This window comes from Apodemus sylvaticus, chromosome 3 (assembly GCF_947179515.1).
Source record: "Apodemus sylvaticus chromosome 3, mApoSyl1.1, whole genome shotgun sequence".
NCBI classification, from domain to species: Eukaryota; Metazoa; Chordata; class Mammalia; order Rodentia; family Muridae; genus Apodemus; species Apodemus sylvaticus.
The window spans coordinates 59,170,809-59,191,118 of record NC_067474.1 but is presented as its reverse complement, the minus strand read 5'-3'; the positions used below and the strand labels follow the sequence as shown (position 1 = coordinate 59,191,118).

General features: G+C 50.9%; 1 protein-coding gene across 1 annotated transcript; it reads left to right on the top strand.

Annotated features, from left to right (window-relative positions):
• Window positions 1-2,675: 2,675 nt before the first annotated feature.
• Igfbpl1 (insulin like growth factor binding protein like 1) lies at window positions 2,676-17,744 on the top strand. The gene is made up of 5 exons (XM_052175474.1): window positions 2,676-3,156; window positions 12,390-12,499; window positions 13,182-13,298; window positions 15,253-15,410; window positions 17,433-17,744. The coding sequence occupies exons 1-4, from the start codon at window positions 2,721-2,723 to the stop codon at window positions 15,400-15,402; spliced, it is 813 nt and encodes a 270-aa protein (XP_052031434.1). The 5' UTR covers window positions 2,676-2,720; the 3' UTR covers window positions 15,403-15,410; window positions 17,433-17,744.
• The last annotated feature ends 2,566 nt before the right edge of the window (window positions 17,745-20,310 follow it).

Genomic DNA, 20,310 nt, shown 5'->3' with positions numbered 1-20,310 from the left:
ATCCTACTTTGCTGCATGAACATTGTTTCCTTCGCATCATTAAATGATCTCTCTCTCTCTCTCTCTCTTTCTCTCTCTCTCTCTCTCTCTCTCCTACATTCACATGAGCATACGCCATACACTGATGTACATTTTATAAGGACCATTGCAATAAGCAATACAATATAAACATCTTTGCATTTCTGTGAGCCTACACCTTGCTCATTTTAATGTCTACCTAGCCCTCTATTGTCAGATGGACCATAATTTACTTAATCGTTGCCTGCTTTAGAATATTTGTAAGTTTTTGACACAGTGGCCAGCTCAGATGAAATCTTCAAATGGAGTGATTCTTTTCTTTTCCTCCCTCCCTCCCTCCCTTCCTCTCTTCCTTTCTTCTAAACCATGTCTTGTTTATTTTTATTTTCTGTGCACTGATGTTTTGCCTGCCTGCATGTCTATGTGAGGATATTTCCCGGGTCCTCTGAAAGGGCATCCCAGTCCTTTTAGTGGCTGAGCCATCTCTCCAACCCAAGAGCGATTAGTTTTTAGGAAGGAGTCACAAATGAGATCAGAGGGTCAAGTGGTGTGAACCGGTGAAGAGGACGTTCTCTGTAAAGGCGGAGGTGTCTGAGTTGACGGAATCTTAGTTCTGAGCATGCGCGCTCAGCTTTCCCAGCATTCTCTTCTTCATTCCTCACTCTACCTCCATTCCCCGAGGCCGCTGACTGACTGGCTCTGCTCCACGTCCCACTGTAAAGTAAGAGCTTGAACATGGCTATATTCAGTGGCTCTGCTCTGCTCACCACGTAAGTGGCTTCCACAAGGGCTTCTTTCAGGGATAAGGACCTCCCCTAGAGGACTGCAGACTCAAACCGGATGTCACTTGTAAGATCTACAGCAGCTCATCCCAGGCACTGAGAGGCTTTCTCCATCTCCAGACATAAGCCAAAAATATACAAGAGAGCGAACTTGGAGCAGTAGGTGACGGCTTCTGGGAAGCCTGGTTTGGTAAGTTCTTCTCTCCCTCGGGTAGATAGACTCCCCTAGCCACACATCAGTGTCCAGCCTGAGTTCCCTCATGGATGAGGTGTGCCGAGCCTGCCAGGGAGCCTGAATAGATACCCTACACCAACATACTTTACCAGCTACGCCATAGAATTATGCTGTAGATATTTAATCTCAAATCGGGGTTTCTAACACGCGATAGATCATTCAGTCCCCAGATAAAAGACACACGACTTTTATATTTTAATAAGCCTTAATCAGCACTAGAGCTGGGCATATATCGAACACTACGCTGTTGTCTACTTCCTTCTCAGTAGCCTGAGTTATAACTTGCTATGCTCCATCTGGGCTGTCCTTAACTCCAATTGCTCAGCCTTTGTGGCCATGTTCTCATGAGTCACTTACCTACCCCATGACATCTCTCCTTTTTCCACGTTCTCTCCTCTCCTCTCTGTGGTCTATCCTCAGACCCCAAGCCTGGGAACCCAAACACTCACTGTCTGTCTCTCTTCTGCCTAATTATAGGCAGTAGGCATTTTTATTCACCAATCAGGGATAATAACTTGGGGGACAAGGTTACATAGCATCACTTGTCTACATGCAACCAGGCCTGGGGGGGGGGGAGTGTCTGTATTTAGCATTACAATACATAGCAAAAGACCAAACATCAGCATACATACCCAGAGATTTGTGGTCTGGAACCCCGTCCCAACATTCTTAGCAGCCAAAGGTCAGACAGAACACAAATGGTTAATTTCCATTTGTGTATCTAAATACTGTGCAAAGTAGCAATAAAGACTGGTCCACACGAAGTCAAAAATGCATCACTGTATCTAGTCACCACAAGGTCCTATCAACCATAAGAAGCATGGCTTTATGTTGCATTAAATACCCACGAGGGGCTGGAGTCTTGGTGCATTCAATCCCTCTTCCAGAGGGCCTGACTTTAATTCCCGAAGCCCACATGGCAGTTCACAACTGTCTGTAACTCCAGTTCCAGGGGATCTGACACCTTCACAACAATGCATATAAATTAGTTGAATAATAATTTTGAAAGAGAGAAAGAAAGACCGGTGAGAGCACAGTCTTTTCACCTGTGCACCCATTGTTTGGGAGAGAGTTGGACTCCAGAGAGGATAAAAGGTGGGAAACCTGAAGTTCTGTAGGCAGAAAAGCCCAAGTGCAAAGCCGTACATGCACTCAACCAGTGGGTGTTTTATATGAGGGTAGTGGACTATGAGCTCACACACGCTTGTACAGCCAGAGAAGACTCCTGAAAACGTACCCAAGAACCCGATAGCCAGAGAGAGCGGCCACTGGAAACGGGATAGGGGAACTAGGTATTCGATCTGGGAAGGAAATCCATCCATCCATTTGTAAAATCTGGCATCTTAAACTAGAGATTCCCTTTACTAAACACTAGAAAGAGAGCAAAGTAAAACCGGGCATCCTGGTGGGAAGACTGAGAGTCATATTTTAAGGCCGGTGGACAAGTTGACGTTTGGACCCGAGTGAGTCTTCCCCAGAGCTCAGTCGGAGATGGCAGAGCTGTTCTGGAGACTTCTCTGCAGTTCGGTGAGCCGGTAGGGCCGCGCCGCGCTGGTCCCGGGCCTAGGGGCGCCCCGCGGTGCGGGCCGGGCCAATCAGCGGGCGCGGGGCGGGCGCGGTGGCTTTGCACGCACCGAGCGTTAAGCGGAGCAGAGGCGCTGCTGCCGTCCGACTGGGAGCCGGCCATGCCGCGTCTGCTGCTGCTGCTCCTGCTCCTGCCGTCACTGGCCCGGGGCCTCGGGCTCCGCGACGCGGGTAGACGACACCCCGAGTGCAGCCCGTGCCAGCAGGATCGCTGCCCTGCGCCCTCGCCTTGCCCAGCGCCCTGGATCTCCGCGCGCGACGAGTGCGGCTGCTGCGCGCGCTGCCTGGGCACCGAGGGCGCGAGTTGCGGGGGACAAGTGGGCGCACGCTGCGGCCCTGGCCTGGTGTGTGCGAGTCGCGCCTCGGGGACGGCGCCCGAGGGCACCGGGCTCTGCGTGTGCGCGCAACGCGGCACCGTCTGCGGTTCCGACGGCCGCTCCTACTCCAGCATCTGCGCGCTACGTCTGCGCGCCCGACTTGCACCCCGAGCGCACCATGGCCACCTGCATAAGGCTCGCGATGGGCCCTGCGAGTTCGGTGAGTGGGGTTTGACCTAGAAAGACCCAGGCGAATGGGAAGAGTGGGACCCCCAATGCTCTAGGGTGTGGGACAAAGAATTTCATTGTACAAAAGTGAACAACACTACCTGGGCCTCAGTTTCCCCTTCAGGAGCAGTGTGTGTTTCGCATCTTCCTACACCCTGCCTGCTGCCTTACCCACTTTCTTGCAAACTTCAGCCCCAGAACAAACAGGAATGTTTAAAAACCTACTATGGCCGTTATTTGAAAATAGGGATTGAAGTGGGTCCGGGTCCAGGTGGATAGTTTGAATAGAGAAAGGAAGGTGAGGATTCCCAGAGTGCAGAGGTCCCATTCAAGAATCACCAAGAGAGAGCACCAGAATCCTGGGTATCCAGGGAGGCTCAGACTAAGGGCTTGGAGGAGCGTCCATCCACAATCTTTGAAAACATGAGCTCTGAAAAGATTGTGGGACCATAGATGCTGATCCTGTCTAAAGAGCACATAATCTTTTATGTAGGGTACTGCTTTAAGGAAATCAATAGAAAACTACCAACTACTAGGGATGTCAAAGGTTAACTGTTTTTAACACCACGCTGTAAGTGCCCCTAGTGCCCTAAGTGATCACTGTCCTGTGTCATTTAAAACACACACACACACACACACACACCATTAGTGTCTATGGATGTCCAGAGAAGCTAGCCTACTTTGTCTGTGTGTGGGGTTTGCCTTGGTCAGGCACTCTGAGAAAACAGTCTGACTATTCTGTCTAGACAGGACAGTGGGGAGCTCAGGGTGGTAAGTGTGCTAGCTGGGCAGTTCCCAGGATGCTGGCCTGGAGTCTTGTGCTTCAGGCTTCTGGAGATTTCTGGCCTGAGCTGAGAGAGGACATCTAAGCCAGATGCCCAAGTTAACACTTCAAGAAAGACAGCTGGGAGCTCCTTTTCCAGCCCTCAGGTAGTACTTGGCATTGTGCTGTTCACTCCTCCCTCAAATATTCCGTGGAAATACGCTCACATCCAGGATTCTGGAGGACCACTGGCCATGGGACAGGAAGCCCACTATACACAGAGACAGGGACCCAGTGAGACTGCGACCCTGTGGGGCTGAAGCAGGCCCAGTGACCTAGCCCTTTCCCAGTCCAGGCTCCCATGGGGGGGGGGGCAGTGCTGGCTGGGAGTGGTCCTGGGGTAGCTCCTGGCTTCTCCAGTGACCCTGAGCCCGGTCTTTCCCTGTCCAGCTCCAGGGGACCCATTGTTGGTGCCTGTTCTGCGTGTGTCTGCCCTGTGCACTGACAGAGTCCCGTCTTTCCCCCTCGTAGCTCTGTCACAGTTTTTACAATCTGCCTCCTCAGCAATTGGCTCACACGCAGTTCCCTTTGTCTGAGACAGGTAGCACTAATGGCACACACAGGACACAGAAGAAATGCTGACCAGGCTTCCCAAAGCTTCCCAGTGCCGATGGGCTTGGGTGATTTTTTTTTTCCTGGAACGACATTCTGTTCCTAGGAGAAAGAGCCCTTCGGGATGTATGTGCTCTGCTGTTGTGCGGAGGAGACCCAGACCCAGAGAAAGCAGGGGACTTGTCCACAATGTCCACCTAAGGCTGCCACCTCCCTGGTCCCAACCCCTCGTCCAGCACTCTTTCAGGACTGGACTTGATACTATTAAGTCAGGCAGATGGCGGTTGCTATGGTTACCAGAGTACAGACAGATGGCAGATGGAAAGCCCACACCCCTAATTCACTGAAAATTACCAAATGACAAGTAAATGTGCCAGCCCCCGGACTCTGCGGGCTCTGAGGCCCGCCCTGGGCTCCAGCCTGGAGAATAAAGAGGTCCTCAGAGCCAATGGGAGCAATTCAGAAGCCACTTTCCAGAGCCTCATTAGTGGCCGGCCTCAGCACTCCTGCTCCCAGCTGTCCTTTCCACCTGGTTTCTGCCACCCACCTCAGACCTGATGATGTCTCCCTGTCACCTCTTGTCTTCACATGCTTGTGTGGTCCCTGTCCTTATGTCTCAGGGAGGTTTGGGGACCGGTGCACAGTGGACTGTTTGCCTACACTGGCTGCACCTCATTCTGGGCTGCCCTAAAGCCATCTTTAATTCAAAAGACACAGCGGGAGCACTTTTAACAAAGCCCCAGGGGACCCTGTTTGAAGGGAAACAGACAGTTTTACTTCAGCTTGGTGACAGTCACTCCTCAGCTCCTCCCAGCCACCTCACATTAATGGAGTGATGGCTCAGAGTATTGATTATCTCCTTCCCAGTGGTGACAGTGTCTCTGTGATGCTTCCAAGCGACAGTGGTGGCAAACTGCCCTTCCCAGAAGCCTTTGCTCAGAACTGCCCACTGTCTAATATTTAGAGCGCCATTTGATCTTTGTACCTGGAGGGCCTGTGTATGAATATTTTATTGTTAGGCATTGCCTTTGTATCCATTGTTGTCCTTGATTTTTAAAGACATGAGAGGGAGGGGGTCTTACCCATCCTCTAAGGCAGTGGTTCTCAACCTTCCTAACACTGCGACCCTTTAATACAGTTTTTTCAAGTTGTGGTGACTCCCGATTGTAAAATTATTTTGTCACTACTTCATAACTGTAATTTGGCTACTGTTATGAATCACAAGGTAAATATCTGCGTTTTCCAGTGGTTTTAGACTACTCCGGTGAAAGGGTCATCTGACCCCCAAATGGATTTCTGCCCACATGTTGAGAATCATTGCCTTAATAGAAGGGAGCAATGGGGCACTGCAGAGGGGATTTCCTGGGCCCCAGCTTGGTTTTCCTGACTCTTGGCACATGGCTGTTGTCCTCCAGGCTGCAGGCCTTTGAGCCCGGCAGCTTCTCTGAGAGGCCGAGCGTCCGGAATCTTAGAAGATTCACCTTGGTTGGAATTCTGGCTCCATTTAGAAGCCTGAGGTACGTGTTACCAGGTAACCAGGAGAGGCAGCGAATACCACTTTGTGAGAGGGACAAAGAAAGGGCCTCGTGTTCCAGAGCCTTTCATGAATGCTGAGGGAGGGGGATTTGAGTCACAGGCTGCAGGCAGTGGGATTAAACCGGAGCTCCTTCCACATCCAGCCGTGATTATGAGCATAAATTACCAAGCCTGTTCGGCACGTTGATCATTAAAGTCTTTGCATGTGTGTGTCTTAATACAAGCAGATAGTCTCCTGGGGGATGACTTTGGCACTATTAACTTAAATCTCTGAGGCATGTGGGACGATCTTTCATTTGAGCCACCAAGGACCCATTTAATGAAAGGGGTAGGGAGACAGATCACCACATGCAGTAACAATAACACAGCTCCTTTGATCTGTGCAGACCCATAGAGCTAGCACAGACACCGTCATGATGTTCCCGCATCCCAGAGGGTGTAGGGCAGTGTTGTTCTCTTCCCAAGCAGACAATGGTTCACAACCCACCTAAGCACCAGTGGGCAGCGCTCAGACTCCCTGGCAGCTGAGTCTCCCTGGTATTATTTTCCCCATCCAGTGGTACTAAGTCCACTGGGACCAGTCTGACCACACCGAGCTGAGTGACCGTGACCTGCTGTCTTGCCCCTGGATGGATGGGGTCGTACCTTCATGAAGTTCCTGGGCTGAGTGTGAGCAGAAGAGAGCAAGCACTGGGTGGGGCACGGCTAGAAAGATGGAACCGATTCATTTAAAAGACCGGTCTGGGCAAGAGCTGACCTTCCCAGAAAGCCATTTTATTCCAGTCAGAGGTAGACAGGAAGGAAAACCTGCCCCTTCCAGGATGAGGGCAGCCCTGACAACACTGAGGTGAGATGCTAGGTCCCACGCTCTTTGAAGAGGACTGTCATCCAGCTCCAGCCTGTAGGGCGTTGAGCCACTGCAGTGTCTCTGAGCGTTGGCGATCCTGAGGGTTAAGGTCCTGGCCTCTAGTATCGCCAGGTAGGCCCTGCCGCCAGAGGTCGGCAGAAGGCTGCAAGCTGATAGATACAGCATGATGAAAGGTCCTTTCTAGGTAACGTGAGCTGCTGGGTCCCTCCTTAGGACACCACGGCAGAATGCAAGGGGTCCCCAAGTGTTCCTCACCTCTGCCGTGGAGGGCAGGCAGGGGGCATGGCATGGCTTAAATCTGAAGTGTTCCTGGAAGACTTGTGTATTAAAGCTTTAAACCTCAGCTGTGGCGCCATTGGGAGTGGTGGAGTCTTCAGGAGGCGGGGCCTAAGGAGAGGAAGTCAGCGGGCACCCATGCCTTGGTGGGGGAAGTCTTGTCCCAGAAGCCATCTTTCATCTTCCCTCTGATTCCTGGCAGCCATTAGGTTTCTTGCACTCTGCCCTTCCACCATGAAGTCTCTGTCTTGCCACAGACCAAAGCCACAGTGCCAAGCCAGCCACGGGCTGACACAGATTCCGAGGAGGATGGGCACCTGTACCCATTCTGAAGAAGCCATAGCTGAGACTGAAGCACAGACAGAACCCTAAGTGGGCTGCCTTGACCTCCTGGCTCCAGTAGTCACTGAGCAGTCTAAGTGCTGGGAGGACAGGAGATGTCTGTCCTGCAACGGTTGTGGGCTGTTACTCAAGGGCATCACTGGGAGGTGATGGGTGGAGTGTTCTCTCCCAGTGCAGAACAGAGCCTAAGTAACTGGCCTGAGACTGTCACTTCAGAATGATGGAGTGGCAATGTTGTCCCGTGGCTGGCTTCTGGGGACCCGGACTTCCGGAAGTTGAACCCTCCCCCAGAGGTGGGGGGAGGGGCCTACTTCCTACTCTGCGGCGTGTGGTCCACGCCTGTGTTTGCATTTCATCCCCGTGACATACCTGCAGTGAGCATGACGGAGTGGCTTTCCTTTGGCGCGTGGTTCTGGGGGATCCAGTCCAGAATCTACAGCGCAGTGGTCTCTCTCAGCCCCCCTGGCAAGAACAGCCCAGCTTGGCAGGAGTGTGTGGTGGGGCGCCCTGCTCACCTCCAGAGCCAGCAAGCAGAAGAGAGAAGCTACCAGAACCCTACTGTCCCCTCTGAGATCACACCTCTGGTGACCTAAAGGCCTCTTGCTGGGCTCTGCTTCCAGAAGAGACTGTCACCCCACTGTCACCCCAGCCTGGGAACTCAGCCTCCAGCACATGAGCATTAGGGGCTACTTATCCAACCATCTAGGGATCTGAGGCTTAGGTTCATGATTCAGTGCCTGTGTGATTAGCCCCTCCTCAAGCCTGACGTCCTGTGAGCTTCCCCGTTAGACAGCATTTCACAGTTGTGTCTCTGGACATGACTGTGCCCCGCCTGGTTTCCCCAGGAGCTGGTGCGTGGCTCCCTCTCCCTGACATTCCTCTCTGTTGAGTTTGCTCTGTGTCCTTGACTTGACGTAGGTCATGACTGTGTGACTGCATCCTGTAAGCCGTGAGACCTCCCGGCAAACCACTCTGCCTGGGAGCCCTTCTTCTAAGATGGAGCTACCAAGATAACAATGGTTTTAAAACAGAATGGAATATGATGGAACCATAGCATGAATTTGAGTCCCTGTTCCTCCAGGTCCTTCGCCTTCTAAGTATTACTTTCCCAGCTATGAAATGGGAGTTAGAACACTTACCTCTCAGGGCTGGTGTGAGGGTACAGAAAACCCTCCTGGGGGAAAGGCAAAATAGTGTTAAGATACAGGTTAAACCCTTTGTTCGGGACAACCAAAAAGATATTGTATGTCCCCTGAGAGCCTGCTGCTCCCTCACAGAAATGGAAGAAATGGAGAAATGGAAGCTCACGGGAGGTCAGGGCTTTAAGGGGCTAATCACACCTGTACTGACTTATGAACCTGAGTCTCAGATTCCCCGAGCGCCCCCTACTGGCATTTGATAAGATTGCTGGAAAGGGAAGGATTGCCAGCTGGAACCCTTGGTTGTTGACTGTGCAGAGCTGTTATGGATAAGAACGCAAATTTAATGCCAGATATATTCAAGTTAAAAGAAGATGACTGACACCACACAGCCTGAGGAAATCTTCCAAGGTCACAGAACCGCTCCGGTTCCAACGGTGACTTCCCAACTGTATGGCAAAGGTATACATCAGCCCAACATGACTCTACGCACCAGAATGAGCTGTGCGCCATGCAAATTTATAGATAGATACATGCACTGGGAAAGGTCCCTTTAACACTCAAAGCGGGCCTCTTTTGTAAAAGAAATGGCATTTCCTGCCATAAAAGCGCTGGCACAGGCAGCCTTCCCCAGACAGCCCTTCTTAATTGTAGTTATTGAAAGAGAGGGAGCGGGAGCCTCTCGGGGAGCGCGCAGGAAATGTGATTTACTGGTTTATTCATTTAGGTTTGAAAGGGAGTGATGAGGTCTCATTTAAAATTTATGACTTTACTTGAAGAAAAGTGAAACACGTTGACGAAGCGTCCCCCTGGAACCCGTTGAAGACCCTGGAATCAGAGATGGTGTGATCGCCCCGCAGCCGTTTGGGGACAGGTTTGCCTGTGTCACTGAGGAGGTGCTGGCAGGAGGAGAATGTGAATAAATTAGCCCCTCTTTGTTGTGGCAGATGGGGCTTCTGCCAGGCAACTCCTCCTGTGGGTCTGTGGCTGCAGGGCGTGTTGGAAGTTAGGGGGCTCTACCAGAGCGCTGGCTGCACTCTTGGATGTGTGTTTGGACATCCTTTGGAGAGCAGTCATGTGGGCAGAGCTGAAAGTGTGACTGATTGGGAGGGGTAGGTGGCCTAGTGTGGGCCACCGCTCACCGGAGAGTCATTGCACCAAAGGCTCCGGAGCTGTCATCAGGTGCTGAAGGACAGAGGTCTGAAGCAGCTGCCCTGAGAATGAGCTCCCACAGAGCCCTCCAGGGGCCCAGCTCTGCAGGCAGTGAGCTCTCCATTCCTGGAGGTGTGCGAATGAGACTGGACGCACACGTCGGTAATCAGGCACTGGCTGTACAAGGTCTATTTCTTTGTGTCTGGAGGAGTCTGGGTTTGATTTCCAGAACCCACAGGGCTGCTCATACCCCTGGATTCTACAGTGTGACCAACCTTGTCCCTCTCTGGTGTCTCTCCCTTTGTTCTCTGGTTTAATTGCAGCTGTATCCCCGCGGGCACAGGCCCTTCTGCTGGCCCCAGAATGGCGGTGTTTCTCTTTCATGCTTTCTCCATCTAGCTGTCTGTCTGTCACACCTGCCCCTGACTCCTGCTCACACGCCATGCCACCATAGTAACTGTTTTCTCCTTCCATGGCTGGTCACTCTGCAACCAGGAGAATCAGGGGTCTTCTTCCCACATCACTAGTGAAGAGGCAAGAACATTGCTTTCTCTTGATCAGGCCTCTGTCTTGCCAGACCTCATGGCTGGAATCGGCCTCTGGCTCAGGAGAGAGACTCAGTAGAGACTCCTGGAGCCTAAGGACAGCTGCGATGCAGATGGCCAGAGACAAACAGACACCTCATTTAGGACTTGACTGTGGAGCCTGCAGGATTGGTAGTACATCCTTCTATGGAGCTGGGGCCAGAGTAAGAGTAATAAATCCTGAACACTGGCACACACCTGAACCTGAACAGTGGTGGCACACACCTTTAATCCCAGCACTTGAGAGGCAGATGCAGGTGGATCTCTGTGCATTCGAGGCCAGCCTGGTTTATAGAGCGAGTTCCAAGATAACACAAAGAAACCCTGTCTCAGCTCCAAATCCTGAACATCAGGTTACCCCTGGATAAGACTTGATGTCTACCAGATCCCTGGCGTGGAAGGAAGCAGTGTGTGAAAGGTGAACTAAGAGTCTAGCCTGTGCTACAGGGACTCGGGTCCCCTTAAATAAACAAAACCTGACACCTCTCTTCTTTGAACCCTTTGTACTCAGAGGCAGAAAAGCACCTGCTTGCGGCTCCAACCTTGGTAACTTGACTTGACACTACCCCTCAGGGTCCTTAAACCTTTTCCATAGAAAAATCCCCGTGTAACCCTGAGTATATAAAATACGCATCAAACACTTACTGATAATAAATCATAATGAAATATACTTTAAGCCAGTTCATAGGTGTGTGTGCAATTTTTACCATCCATTGAAGAGAAGAGCAGTGTTGCGTCCTAATGAGACAGATGTGCCTGTGTATTTTCACATAACTCAGTCTTGGGGGCTGGAGGGATGGCTCAATGGTTAAGGGCACTGGCGGCTTTTCCAGAGAGCCCAGGTTCAGTTCCCAGCACCCACATGGTAGTTCACAACCACCTGCAACTCCAGTGCCAGGGGACCTGATACTCTCTTCTGGACTCTGCAAATACTAGATACACACATGTTGCACAGACATACATGTAAACAACACATACACATCAAATGAAACATTTTTAAAAGACGTTTCAAAGGAATGAAATCTTGGCTGGCATCGGTATTTCAGGATGTAGAGTATCTTTGACACTTTTCAAAGTTGATTGATATTTTTATTTTTATAACACCCCTTCATATAAATATACCAAATGTCAGAAGCGGGCTGGGCTGCCTCTCAGTGGGTGGATAGTGCTTGCTTAGTGTGCATAAAACCCTGAGCTGGGATTAGAGCTGTGTGACACCTGCTGGTTTAGGCGGTGCTGGGAGTTAAGCTCAGGGTTTTATGCACTTGGAGGCAGGAGAATAGGAAGTCTGAGGTTATCCTTGGCAACATTGAGAGTTTGAGGTCAGCCTGGGCTAAGGAGACCCAGTCTCTCTTTTTTTTTTTTTTTAAAGTCTTTCTTTTCTGCAATTCAGTCATGTTTTCCGTAAGAGCAAAAAGCACACAGGGTAAAAAGAAAGCCAAAACCTCCACTGACCCCTGCGACTCGTCTCACACAGCTGTCTAGAGTCTGAGCTGAGATGTGTGGGGTGTGGATCCGATCCCGGCAGTGTTGTCAGCGTGTGCTATAATGGACGGTGTACAAAGCTCTAAGCTCCGAAGCCAGGACCCCATGAAGCTACATGGCACGCATGACACGTGAACACTACCAGAGCACGCCAACTTCACGCCTCACTTGACTTCGAGTTAAATTTTGGTCACTGTGTGTTCTGGGTTTTTCTGGACCCCACCCCCACAGGTGCTTATGTGAATCACAAAGCCAAATTCTCGGAGGCCAGGAATAAATGTGCAGATGGTAGCCGAGGTGCTGAGGGGTACTCGGGGTGCTGAGACCTGAGTTCCGCCACTGACCGCAGGACATGGCTTTTCCCTCTCCTTCAGCTGCCTCCTCACAGGGCTTCGTGCAGGCCCTCAGAGGTCAGGGTTGAGCTCCTGACCTGCCAGGGTAAAGGGTTGTTCTTTTATCTTCTCCCAGCTCCTGTGGTCCTTATGCCCCCTCGAGACATCCACAATGTCACTGGGACTCAAGTGTTCCTTTCCTGTGAGGTGAAGGCTGTGCCCACTCCGGTCATCACCTGGAAGAAGGTAATCTTCTCCAAGAATGTATGCGTTTGTCTGTGGACACGGGAGAGAGAGACTGAATCAGAAGGACCTGTGGGTGGTAAACAGTCTTCCTTAGGCGTGTTTGTTTGCATGGGTGTCTTTTGTATGTGGGCCAGAGGATTAAACAAAGACACACCAGCCCTGTACCTCAAAGCTGGCACCCCAAAACTCTTCCCTAAAGGAGGGGTTTTGCATTCCTTCCCATACCTTTTGTCCATTTGGCCACTTAGGTGTCTAGAAAGCTCTGCTAGCCCCATACATTGTTAGCCAATCTGTCATCAGAGTCTGCTTTGCTGTGGCACGGAGCTATAGACAGACTCGGCTGGTGACAGAGACGCCATTCTGCTCTGAACACTGAAGGCCAATACTGAGAGACTGGCAGTCACAACTGTAGGTGGTCCCTTGCCCCAAAAACCCTAATAAGGGCTGTGAAATTCCAAGCTGTTTCCACCCTCCTCCACCCTTTGGCAAAGTTTCCAGCAGGGGGCACTGTCTGAATAGATACAGATTTAAAGGGAGGTGGAGTTATTTGCATAAGAATGAGAGGCATTTCAATTTTTGCCTTGGAGTCCCAGAGAGGATGCAGGTGGCCAGAGGTCTTGGGGGAGGTCATGCGGCTCAGAATTCTTTTTCTAAGCTGTGCATGCTTTCTCTGCATTGATAGGTCAAGCGCTCTCCGGAGGGCACTGAGGGCCTGGAGGAGCTGCCTGGAGACCATGTCAATATAGCTGTCCAGGTGCGAGGGGGCCCTTCTGACCACGAGACCACATCCTGGATTTTGGTGAGTGCTTCAGATTATTGAATATTATCAACAAACCACCCTTTGTCTTCTCACGACATATTACACTTTTAAAGCTGTTTCTTGTTCCTTTCTTTTGGTTCTGCTGGGGACTGAACCCAGGACCTCACTGACTCAGTGGGTAAAGGTGCTTGATCTGAGTTCACGCCCCAGGACCCACATGGTGGATGGAGAGGACTGACTTCTGCAAGTTGTCCTCTGACCTACACACACACACACACACACACACACACACACACACACACGTAAAAGAAATAAATACAATTTTTAAACATTAAACACTTTATGTTGAGACAAGGTCTTGCTAAGTTGCCCAGGCTGACCTCAAAGTCTTTAACCTGCTGCCTCAACCCTCCATGTCATTTCTGTGGGCCACTGGACCCAGTCTGCCCTGTCAGTTTCCCACGGGACACTCTGGAGTAGGTGGAGCAGATTAGATAGCTTCCAAGAGCATAAGCAGTCTTCCGCAGTGGACCCAAAAGATGTCCCAATGCTCAGCTGTGATCAGCTGCTGCGTGGTAAGGAGGGTTAAGGCTTTAAGATGGAGTTGTCAAGGAGACTCATAGGTGAGGGAGATGAGGGAGTGAACCTCACTCAGCACCAATGTCTTCCATTTTCCTACTAGAATGGCACATAAGCCCCACTTGACGTATTCCTTGGCTTTCCAAATCCAAAGTCCCCACACCCACATTCCTCCAAACAAAAGCATGCTCAGGCCTATCACAGCAATTACCCCAGGCCCTGGTACCAACTTCTGTCGTAGGGTTTCCATTGCTGTGAAGAGACACCATGACCAAGGCAGCTCTTAGAAAGGGAAACACTTAATTGGAGCTGGCTTACAGGTTCTGAAGTTCAGTCCATTATCATGGTGGGAAGCATGACATTGTGTAGGCAGGCGTGATGCAGGAGGAGCCAAGATCTATAGCTTGATCTGAGGGTAACCAGGAGGAGGGTCTTAAAGCCCACCCGCACAGTGACACACTTCCTCCAACAAGGCCACACCTACTCCAACAAGGCCACACCTCCTAATAGTGCCACTCCCTGCTCCAAGAGTATACAAACCACCATGCACAGGGATTCTTTACCTTCACAAACTGCCATTTCCCTGTCTGTCTCCTCTCTATCCAGCAGTGACTTTGTCAGCCCTCCCCCTGACCAAGAACAAACGCCCCTCCCCCTCTCCCTTGTTCCTTTCCCCCTTTCCCCTCATCCTCTATCTCCTCTGTCTCCTCTGAGGCAAATAAATCTCCTTTTTGCTGAGAACTTAGTCTTAGTGTCTCTTGAGAACACCATTCCCTTCAACATGTCTTCCAAGAGAGGGACTTGGAACGCCTTTAGAGTGTGTGTGTGGCCTTCTCAGATCAAGCATAGCCCCTGTGTGTGTGTGTGTGTGTGTGTGTGTGTGTAGAGTTAAGAATAAGGTGTTATCTTGTAAAGAAAGGCTACCCCATAAAGAGCATTTGGAGGGTGGGTCTATCTCCTCTGGTGGGTAGATGTTTGTCCTTTTCCTCAAAATCAGCCCTTGTCACCTTTAGTGAAAGGACCAGGCAGCTCACAGTAAAGACAGAGATGGAGAACACACTTAAAAGAGAGTGACAGGAGCAGCAGGCCCTCCATGCCTGGCCTCTGTGGCAAGACCAGAAACCAGGTAGCTTTGGATTCTGAAAAGGAACAAGTGTGCTTGTCTGCCCTTGTGGATTGAGTACAGGAAGCCCTGCATTTGATCCCCCATGCCACACGAACCATGCACGGGAACACAGGCCTCTCCTCCTGGCTCTCTGGAAACAGGAAGATCAGGAGTTCAAGATCATCCTCAGCTATTTAGTGAGTTTGAGAGCAGTAGGAGAGCCTGCCTAACAGGAAAGAACGCTGACCGAGGTGGTCAGTGTTGAGTGTGACGTGTGTAGTCGTGTAAATTTGTCTGTTGTGTTTCTAGATCAACCCTCTGAGAAAGGAAGACGAGGGAGTGTACCACTGTCACGCGGCCAACGCCATTGGAGAGGCTCAGTCCCATGGCACGGTGACGGTCCTCGATCTGAACAGATACAAAAGCCTCTACTCCTCAGTTCCGGGCGACCTCCTGTGATGAGCACGGTACCCGTCCAAGGCCATTTCTGTCTCCCATGCCAGAGAATAAGGGAACTTAGGTGGTTTGTTAAAGGGCCTGTAAGAAAGAAGAGACCGATGTAAATCTGGGAAACCTGAGGAAAAGCAGAGCGTCTGAAGGCTGGCGACTGGAAGCTCAGCTGTGCTCCGAGCCGGCATCTCTGAGTTTCCCAGAATGCAAAGCTAAGGGTTGTGAGCATGAAGGCCCACAGCTGAAAAAGCCAGATTGTTTCTGTTTCCATGGCTGGAATCACTTCCCGTGGGGATGAAAAAAGGCAGGCAGTGTCACTGTGGAATTGTCCCCACAGGGAGCCCCGGGCTGTGTATTTGTCCCACCCCCTCCTGGGCAGCTCTCTACCCCTAAACTCAGCACTGGGTGCTGCCCAGCAGCAAACCTGGGAAGGGGAAGGGCAGATCTCTGTCTTCTGTCCTCCTCCTCACTCAGGTGACAGCTGATCACAGTTGTCCCCACACACAGGTGACAGGGAACTTGGGAAAGGAGTTCTTTCTAAGCCAGCTCTGACTGCTAAGCAGCTTCCAAGACTCGCTGGCTCACAGCCACAGACAGTGGCTCTCTTGTGGCACGCAATTGCTACAAGGTGATTGTGACTCTGCTCCACTGTTTTCTCAATCCAAACCTGACAGGAAAGCATCCCCAGTGTGGGCCATGTCTGTTCTTGTGGCTGACAGCAGGAGCAGGAGCCAAGGACATGGTCTACATTTAGGTTTCTGCTCAACAGTGATGTCACATCTGCTGATGGATTATTGGCCGTAGCAAGTCACGCACAGCTGTGCTGGGTGGATGAAGTGGGACACACACACACACACACACCACTTACACGTACTCCACTCACCGGAGCCGAAGGGCAGGAAGGCATGAGCCTCTCCCAGTGGTGGGAGTTGCCATCACGAACCGCTGTCAAGACTGACCAGCAAGCTCTAATAGAACAGGGAAAATTAGAGACAGGTATAATAGACTTTCTATTACTTTTATTTCTTTTTATTATTTTGTTTTTTGAGACAGGGTTTTTCCTCTGTGTGGCCCTGGCTGTCCTAGAATTCACTCTGTAGACCAGGCTGGCCTCGAACTCAGAAATCCACCTGCCTCTCTGCCTCCCAAGTGCTAGGATTAAAGGCGTGCGCCACCCCCCCCCCACCCCTGCTCTCTTAAATTTTTTATGTGTATGAGTTTTTGCCTTCATGTATGTATACGTGCATGCCATGTGTGTGCCTAATACCCGTGGAGACCACAGAGGGCGTTAGATCCCCTGGAACTGAATTTACTGATGGCCGTGAGCTGCCGTGTGAGTGCTGGGGACTGGACCCAGGTCCTCTGCAAGAGCAGCCAGTTCTGTCAGCTGCTGGGCCATCTGTGATAAACATTTTTAAAGCAGGATTTTGCTCAGTTTTAATCCCATGGTCCTTTGGGCCACTTTTCTTGGACTGCCATCCATCCATCCTGTAAGGAACGTATGGAGACGTGAGAGACCATAATTCAAGGGGTGCAGTCGGCTTGAGGCAGGAGAAACTTCCTCACACTGGGGAAACTGAAGGAGCCAGCAAGAGTCTTTGAGGTCAGAGCTGTCTTAGAAGGGATTCCTTTCCTGAGTTCCCAGTCACCTGTGGGTGGGGACAATGGCAACCAGCTGATGCATATGGTTATTTGAGTTGTTTTACGTAGTTTATAATATGAGCTGCATCCGTGTTTTGAACTCCCTCTACAGCGACCACTGTCAGCCAGCTCTTGTTTATTCCCACCACACGGCCATACTGGGGATTTTCAGGGCTGGAGAAGTGCTTTCCTAGAAGCCGCAGTCTCCTTGCCTGGAATATTCGGTCTCTGGTCTTGAGTACTCCCACTGCCCCAGGACCCACTCCCCCTCTGCCCTGGCTGCATCCTCACTGAGGAGGGATCGAACCTCAGCATCACACCTGCCCCCTCCTGGAACACAGAGGTCATTACAGCAGAGCAAGCTCCGCCTCTAACGCCTCCCCTCCTCTTCTTCCCAGGTTTCCGAAGACACTGGTCACAAGACAATGGATGGCTGTCCAGGAGTGGATCATTTTACCCTGTGAAAATCTGGGGAAACAGCCTGTAGATGGCTGCTTTTTGTATGCTTTTTTAGGGGAGTGCAAACTAGATTCTTATGCGGATGTAGTTTTTAGCAGGGCAGACCCTGGGGGGTGGACGTGCATGCAGCTTTTTTTATACTTTTGGTGTTTTAGAACAATTCTTTTTAAACTCTTCTGTCTAAGAAAAGCCACACACTGTATGTTTGTAATTCTAAAGGGCTCAAAACAAGGCACACGCCGGCTGATTCATGACTTGGTGTCCGTGACTGCTTAGTGGGTTCTCTGGCTCAGGGTGTATTATGAAGGGAGGGGGTCTCTGTATCCCTGTCCTTGGAGACTGGGATGGGTGTTTTTCCTTCCGTGTAGCCTAACCTACCTAGAGTGAGATGGCCCTGGGGCACTATAGCCCACCTAGAGTGAGATGGCCCTGGGAAACTATAACCCTGTCATTCTTTGTAAAGTCATCACCTCACGTGAACATCTCCGATGGCTCTTCTGTTCCCACCTTCTCCCTGTGACGAGGAGTCCTCGCTGTAGGTGGGACCCATTGATCAGCTGTGCACCCACTAACCCACCACTCTCCCTCCCAGCAGATAGAGGGGAGACACCTGATTTTTGCTTGTCACACTGGAGAAAGGACAGCAGGTGTCATCTGCAGGTGGTGGAATCACACTGTAGCACAGTGCATTCGTCCTTAAGGGAGGCTTTCCTCCCTTCCTTAATGGGGAAAATTAAAAAGGAGAATATCTGCTTTCTTGTCTGAAAAACAGGTTCCTTCTCCTCTCCCCCTCCCACCCCTTTTTTGAGACAGGGTTGCTCAGCCTTGCTGTCCTGGCACTCACTCTGTAGACCCAGGCTGGCCTCAACTCACGGAGATCTACCTGCCTCTGTTGCCGAAGTGCTGGGATTAAAGGCATGTGCCCAGCTGACTGCAGATTCTTAACCTCAGGGTTGGGGTCCCTCAGGCCTGAACGTTCATGAGGCACTGAGCCCAGCCACAGCTGGGAGAGCAGGGAGTTTTGCCTTTCCAGTCTCTACACAGCAGCCAGGCTCAGAGAGGAGGTGCCCTGCCCCGTGCGAAGGCCTTTGAGCAGGACAGAACTGAGAGCTGTCTCCCTGGCTCACTTTCCCCAGGATGACCCTGAACCAGGGAGAGGAGATGTAACACATTCACTTGTGTCCTCAAGTGAATATGTTGAAAGCCTTTCTCTGTATAAAATCAGAAATGGGGGGTGCCTTGTTAGGGTTTTACAGCTGTGAAGAGACACCATGACCAAGGCAACTCTTATAAAAACAACATTTAATTGAGGCCAACTTACAGGTTCAGAGGTTCAGTCCATTATCATCAAGGTAGGAACATGGCAGCATCTAGGCAGGCAAGGTGCAGGAGGAGCTAAGTGTTCTACATCTTCATCTGAAGGCAAACAGGAAAAGACTGGCTCCCATGTGGTTAGGAGGGGGGTCTTAAAGGCCACGCCCACAGTGACACACTTCCTCCAAGGCCACACCTCCAAACAGTGCCACACTACCACAGGGATCTACTTATGTCTACACTCGAAGTGTCCTGCTCAGGACCCCCACTGTGAATATTTCCATGTCTGAGAGTCATCTATTAATATCCCTATGAATAGAGGAGGAGCCGATGTGCTCAGATGCCTAGTGAAATGACATCAGAAGGCTGTCACCCTGGAGGCACCTGGCTGTGGCGAAGGAGGTAGAAGTACCTCACCCGATAGCGGTTGGCACAATGTGGAGGTGATCACTGGGTCACTGCAGATCTGCACTGAATGCAGGAGACCTTCTGGGGCTGGGCTGTGTGCCACACTTAGGAATGACATGGGTAAACAATGTGCGATGCATTGTCTGAGATGTTCATCGATGTGAAAAAAAAGTGGATGTGGGTGTCAGCCTAGTGGTTTCTCACTCTGGGGAAAGCTTCAAGGATCCCTTCTGAGACCCAGAGCATATGCTGTGACTGTCGCCATCTGGAGGCACGATTACCCACCTGCACCCCAGCCCTGCTTTTACAGACTTCGTGATGTTGCAAGCCCTGCACTGTGAGGTGAATGTTTTTAAGGATGGGCCCCTTGCTCTCTATCCTGGGATCGCGGCTTCAGGTGCTGGGTCTGGGTCCCTCCTCCAGCTGCGTCAACCTGTGTGCATCTCGCCCGTTTTTTCTGCTTCCGTTAGCCAATTCCACATAGCTCGCCTCACCTTGCATACCTGGGCAGTAGTTACCTCCTTACCTGGTTCCAACTTCTGTTGTTGTTTTGTTGATGTGGCTTAGAAACAGGCTCACCCTGTAATTTAGGCTAGCCTGGAAATCCATATATAGACCAGGCTGGCTTCAGCTGACAGAGTGCTGGAATTAAAGGTGCTATCATGCTTAGCTCTCTACTTGAAGGTGTTTGTTAGGTTTTTTGTTTTTGTTTTTGTTTTTTTTGCTTGCATACATGTCTGTGCACTACCCGCATGTAGTACCCACAGAGGCCAGAAGAGGGCATCAGGTCCCCTGAAATTGGAGTTATAGATATTTGTAAGTCACCACGTGGGAGCTGGCAACTGAACCCAGGTCCCCTATAAGAGCAAACACTCTTAACCACTGGGCCATCTCTCTAGCTCCCTGCTCACAGTTTTTAAACCAGCCCTAACCATCCACTGTTCCCAGCCTGATCCTTCTGAGACTTCTGGACTTATAGGTCCCACTATTCATACATTTTAGTGATATAATCTCTTACTACTCTGTGCTCTTGTTTGCCCGTGGACAGAGTGAGGAAGGGGAACAGGTACCAGAAGGATGCAAGTCATTAGGGGG

Bases quoted from the DNA above. Each gene is read 5' to 3' on its own strand.
- Igfbpl1 (XM_052175474.1), top strand. From the start codon at position 2,721: ATGCCGCGTCTGCTGCTGCTGCTCCTGCTCCTGCCGTCACTGGCCCGG. The intron at 3,157-12,389 runs GTGAGTGGGGTT...ATCTTCTCCCAG, and splicing joins CGATGGGCCCTGCGAGTTCG to CTCCTGTGGTCCTTATGCCC. The intron at 12,500-13,181 runs GTAATCTTCTCC...CTGCATTGATAG, and splicing joins CGGTCATCACCTGGAAGAAG to GTCAAGCGCTCTCCGGAGGG.